The 6,585-nt window shown below is 34.5% G+C and overlaps 1 protein-coding gene across 1 annotated transcript in view; it reads left to right on the top strand.

Moving 5' to 3' along the window:
• Positions 1-216: 216 nt before the first annotated feature.
• Positions 217-6,585, top strand: part of LOC108685391 (homeobox protein SIX1-like) — a 31,825-nt gene continuing 25,456 nt past the window's right edge. The window contains exon 1 of the mRNA XM_018190152.1: positions 217-1,294. Coding sequence (XP_018045641.1) covers positions 989-1,294 — 306 coding nt within the window. The 5' untranslated portion in view covers positions 217-988. The remainder of the gene's footprint in view (positions 1,295-6,585) is intronic.

The following is a 6,585-nucleotide window of genomic DNA, read 5'->3' on the forward strand; positions in this document are numbered from 1 at the left end:
TTCCCCTTCTGTTTGCCGATATCGACTGGTGAGAGTTGAAAATATCACGCGTTATTCGCGAGGATCTTCACGTGATTCTCGATCGAACGAGAGCAGATCAATCTGTCGAACGAATATTCAAGCACAACATTGCTGATCGATGAGTAATGCCTTGGAAAGGCATACAATCATCCCAGCACGATCATCGACAGTTCGTCAAACGGAATGTAAAGGAGCTTCAATGTTTTCTTGTTTCAAGCTTCAACGTAGTGCAAATTTGAAATTTATATACCCAATTGTTTAAATTAATTGAACATTGGTTTAATCAATGACTATGACAGATAACGTTACACGAACAGGCGTTGAGGAAAATCAAGTGCACATAGGAAAGAATACATTTCGCGTTTAACGGTAATTAAAAGTCAACACTAGTTAAACTAGTGATCAATTTTGACGGGCAACGCAATAAGTGTATCGAACTATTATCAATACTTAAATTAAGCGATTTTATTATTGCCTTATGCGGACTTTTATCACTTGTCATCTTTTGATACATGCACAAGTCAGTTATGGGACTAACTTGAAGTGGTTTAATCTAAGTTGGCGACTCGCCGTGTCTTTTTAGACTATAATCATAAAACTTTTTTTTAATTAAAAAGAAAACTTTTATATAATCAATCTAAACTTACGAGAATCCATATCGAATCAAGCCGCTTCTCTCAGACGACGTTGCGCATCAAGGATCTTGGATTATCATTGGGCGCATCGCGCGATGCTCTCAATACGTTCCAAGGATCCGCACTGATCCCCGCGAAGGGTTTAACCTTAAAAATGAGCGGCGAGTGAGGGGTAGCTTTCCTTTCGTGTAGCGTCGGATCGGAGAACCCGTGAGCGGCGACGCGGTTCGTCGCGGTCGCAAACGCGAAGCGGGTAGGACGATCGTGTCACAACGGTGGAGGGCGGCGGTACCGTGCGGGGGGTCGTCGTGGACCCCGGAGATGACGCAGCCATGATGGCCTACGGGGGCACCGCTGGTAACGGGGGCGCGATGGGCCCGACGTCCGGCGGCGGCGGCAGTGGTAGTGCGGACGTCCTGGGTACCGCTGCCGGCGACTACAGTCCTCAGAGCACCCCTACACCTTTGACCGGACACTCGACGACGGCCGGCTCGGTGGAGAATGCTTACACACCCGGCGCAACCGGGGCGGCCAGCTACAGCCCCCAGGATAGCCCGGCGAGCTCTGCCGGGGGCAGTGGTAATGGCCAGCTGCCGAGTTTCGGTTTCACGCAGGATCAAGTAGCGTGTGTCTGCGAGGTAAGTCGTGTGATCGCCTGTTTCATGGAGCTCCTCCGATAAGAGACACGAAAACATACTGAGTAATACGCAAGAATGGTAATTAAGTAAATGAGTGTGATGAAGTCACACAAAAAAGATTTAAAGAGAAAGAAATGGAGAGAAGAGGAAGAAAATAAAAAGCTGATTTCTTCAATATCTAAGCTTTTTAAGTCTCAAATCATAAGAAATTGATCAATCATAATTGATTAGTCTTCTCACATGTTCGATTATGATTGGTCAATTTATTCCGGCTTAAGACTTAAAACTCAAGTAATGAATTATTACTGAATGCCTTTTATTTAGTAAATAAATCGACAGTATTGTTATCTTTGTTACTCATGGAATATAAAGAAAATTATCATATATAGAACATTATGTCACTAAATGAATAATCCATAGAAAGCTCATTAACTTTTGGGATTTGTAACTGGGAGCTTATCTTTCACATTTGTAATTATGTTCAAGTGATAGCTTTGATTCTCAAATTATTAATAATGGGCGAATTTAAGATGGCAAAGCAGCTAAGTCTGCTCGCCGAGCAATTAAACATGATGAATGTTTTAATTAAACCAACAAAAGAGTTTAATAAGAATAGTATTTGATGAGACCAAACAGAATTTCTAGTCGTCATAATCAGAAATTTTGTTTAATCTCATCAAATGCCATTTTTGTTAAGTCTTTGTTGATTTGAATCAAAACATTTTTCTCAGTATAACAATATGTAATTTTAGGATGATGCATAAATCAAGTTGTCATTGTAGCTGCATCAAGAAATTTGCAGTTAAAAGTGTTTTAATTGAATCTTAATTTAATTATTATTTTTATTTACTTGATAATTAGATTGTGATTCCAACTAATTTATATGACGAAAAAAATTGATCTTCAAAAATATATCCAAAGAATGTCTGACAAATTAAAATGACTTTCTAAGTATCACTCTATGAAATGTTAATACAGAAATTCTACGTTATTTCGTGACTCTTATTAGATGATCTCTAGCTGCATAACACGCGCCTGCTGCATTCAGTTGTTTAATGCTATGCGTCGCGTTTATAGTAAGCATGCAATTCACATTTCAATTAAAATCTAGACGTAGATATAAACATTTTTCGCAATTGCAAATTACATTCAATAATATAATTATATAGTATGATTGATCTTCATGCAACTCGATGACTCATTCAGCAGAGAAAATTAATTAGTTAGCGTTTAGTGATTCTTTAATGATTGATTCTTGCCTTTAATTCTTCGCTAAATTTAAGTATAAGAACCAATCGTATTAAAGAATCACTAAGCGCAAACTGATTAGTTTTCTCTACTGAACGCACCCATTGTCGTCAATTGTTTTGCACTGAACTTTACTCGCACTTCAAGAAATAGAAAACAGTATTGCTCTTAAAATTTTATCATATATGATCTATGAACAAAAATATATTATAAGATTGCCAGAAATCTATGCGCAATATTCGCGACGCACAGCTTATAACAATGATCGCTGATGACTGGCTAGCAATCGCTGCACTTTCCTCGGCAAATAATACCGGTCGATTTTTATCTCGTCGAAATGTGACATCATTAGATTCTATCATTAATTGCGATAAACATCACGAGAATCTCTTGTCGCGTGCAAGTTTATTTAAATGTCGCAAATTGGAGTAAATTGCTTCTTTTCCAATCATCATCGTGTTGATTATCGTTGTAAAGTGTGGAAATAGCGAGAATCTACGTGGATTCCCGATGATGAAATTGCTGCCGCGACGACGGTCGTTACGTCGCCGACAATGTGCAGCGTTATGCGCCAAGATTCGCTTGCATGTCACACGCTTAATAGAATCTGCACGATTTTACTGTAACCGTAAATTGTTTTGCGTGCGACGTTTACGTCTCTCATATCGAACATCCCACATGTTAACTCGTCCTGTTCGAGAAAAAGAGCGAGAGAGAGAGAATAGGCGATTCTTTCCGCGTTTGGCAAAATTTTCAATGATTCTTTACTGCATCGAGTTGCACTCATGCGGCATGCAATCTCGAATTTAATTGACAAACGATTCATTTAACATATCATTTTTATCAATAAAACTGAAAATTAAAATAAGTAAACAATAGTAAAATAAGTATTTGCTTACGAATCCAATAAATTAGCTCGTAAATATTTGGATTTAAATCGAAAAATATAAAATATTGCAGACGAGAAAATAGATACGAGATCATTATAAAAATATAATGTATCGCAAAAAAGGTTAATTGCGATATACTTTTTAGTCCAAGTGACGTAAATATCTAAATATATTTAAAATACGTCTCTAGTCTTTCGATTTCCCTTGGATGATGCCTTTTAAATTTTTGTGTTGTCTATTTAATTTTTTTTATTTGTATCGCGTAGGTGTACTCGCCATGTGAATATTAAGAGTTAATTTCTATATTTTACGCCGTAGATGATGAAAATATTCATGAACGATTGAATCGTGTGGCGGTCGTAGCGCGTACAAGATAACGAGTATGCGAAAAGATGGGTTTGCCAAATGCGGAAGTGATCGGCCGCAGATTGCATCGTTGCACGACGCGTTCTTTCTTGCACGTGCATACCCCTGTACCAGCGCTATAATTATGCGGCTAGACTTTAACTCCTTGCCCACGTCACACAGACAATTATGGCGCTCAAATTCTGCGATTGGACTTTGAAGAACGCTAAGAGCCTTACGATTATACATGAGTAATCCGCGACATTGGAGTCGCTAGCGCATATTGATTTGTTCAAAATATTGTGATATATTGTTGCCATACTCTGTGACACGTGGGCGCTAGTTGTCTTGTATCATTCGAGGTGCCCATGATAGTTCCCTTTTCAAAGCATAAACGAAATCGACGTTTTACCGGGTGTCGGCCGATCCATTTCTTGTCGAATCGCATGAAATCGATCCTGTACTCGAGAAAAGGAGAAATGATAGGACTGAATGATTTCTTCCTAAATCTGATTAAATTATTCTAGAACATCGACTTTCAATCCCAGTTTAAATCAATCCGAATTGAATTATACTATAATTTCAGATTCAGTCATTTTTAATCTTAATTTTAACTTTAATGTCTACATCGATCATTAAATAAAATTATTAATTATTAATTATACATGTATTTTTTAGATTGATACGTATTGATGAGATTTAAATATAATTCGTCCGTTGATGATAAGATTTAAATATTATTATTATTCATTAAACTTCAAATGAAAGTGAAACAATTTTCTTAAATTTTGATTTCTTTTTTTATACAATTTTATATTTATATTTATTCGATTTTTAAACGTATTAATGTACAAAAAATTATTATCATTACGGATTGAATTTTTGTGTTGTTTAATTCTAAAAGAGAAAAAGGGTTAACTCATACATGATCTTTCTAATCAGCATCTTCATCGTTGACAGTTAATCCGTTCTTGAGATCTATGTCGTACATTTCTCTTCGTTTGGATGACATGACATTCATTCTTCATTATGCCACGCGGCAAGATTAATCGGCCATATTGCGGAAAATTCGGCGACATCCGGCGACGACAGCGAGCAGACAAAGATGACAGGTGTACAGAGCTCATATTGCTAATTAAGCGATCATCAGACACTCGTTTTCATATGATCGGCAACGTCTTAATTTCGTGCCGGTACTTTCACAGCAATTAATTTTGTACGCTAAAAGGAAATTTCGAGAGATTCTCTCTCTGCGATATTAATTTTCTTCGAACATATAAGATTCATGAATTTAAATTAATATATATAAAATTGAATTTGAAATTATTATAATTATTGAAACATATAGCAAAGAAGATATAAAAATGAATATAGTCCTAATATTCTTTGCATTTATGCTTATATCAAGAAAGTGACAATTAAGGTCAAACGCCTATTTACAAGTATATAAATTTTGTATTGTAATAAAGTTTGTATGTGTATCGATTTTACAAATAGTACCATGCTTTTAGCAAATCAGTTATATGTAAATTAAAGATACGTAATACGGTGATATCTAGACTGGCAATATATGACGCGTGATATATCGAATAAACGTCAGTGATGCAAAGCAGCAGACATATGCGGACACCGGCAAATATTATAGATAGCTCATTTCTCAAACGGAATCCTCGGTGGTTAATTATCAACGAGAGAAACACGCAAGGGATAACATGTTTCGTACCGATAAAACGAACTGAAGTATATGACGAAATAAAATTGATGTATAGTTCCACTTAGGATCGTGTTACGCGATCGTTTAAGTTCATTAACGGTCATTTCGAGAAATTATACGAATGTTAAACGTCACGGATATGTCGAGTGTAATTTTATATATTAGTAATTATCAGATTTTGTCTTGATCTCAAATGATATTTTATTAAAAGTATATTATTTATTAAAACTATGCTAAACAGTTTTATGAATTTTTATATTTTAATTTGGTTATTTTATTATCAAAATTTTCGCAATTTCGCAGCTTCGCATTATTGCGTGATATGTTCATATTTTTAATAGAAATGCACAAACTGAATAAATAGAATTTTCTCTTATGATTATAGATTCTAATATCTTGACATAAGAGATCACCGACTGTTGTAAAATATTTGAGATATTTCGAGAAATTCACGAAATCGTGTATGAGACTATTTTAATCGTTCCAAGACACGAGACTCATTTCTGCTTGCTCGCAAAAATTTAATTGAAATTCGTTAATATATCGATATAGAAGGTATATTCTGAATCATTCCTCTTCAAATTTCTGAATCCTTATCCCCATGTAATATTTAATCTCATCCAGTTTTTTACAAGTTTTAATTAGATTTTATAATCCAAAAATTTCTCTTTTTTAAGGAAGATAATAATTTTCCTAAGAAAATATTCACAAAGTCAAGATCAATTTTTCATCTTTATTGATATGATTCTAAACAGATATGATTTTAAACTGATTTTATTGAGGAAAAAAGAAATAATTGGGCGTGTGTAACAAATAATAGATCTCCACACTAATTTTTTGTCAAAAATACTATATGAATACACAGAATTATTATTTATTACAAGATTTAATTTAAATAGTTATTATAATATTTCTATTAAAGAAAAGAGAAAAAATTTCAAAAAAATCTAAAGTTTTATTTAAAGCTGCGTCATTTCGTTTTTCTTAAAGGAGTTTTGATAAAATAACAGTAACTGAGAGACTTTTATATCCAAATTATATTCAAATTAGTTTTTATAAAAGTTTTCCATTTAAGAATAAAATATATATATATA

This window comes from Atta colombica, unplaced genomic scaffold, assembly GCF_001594045.1.
Source record: "Atta colombica isolate Treedump-2 unplaced genomic scaffold, Acol1.0 scaffold153, whole genome shotgun sequence".
NCBI lineage: Eukaryota > Metazoa > Arthropoda > Insecta > Hymenoptera > Formicidae > Atta > Atta colombica.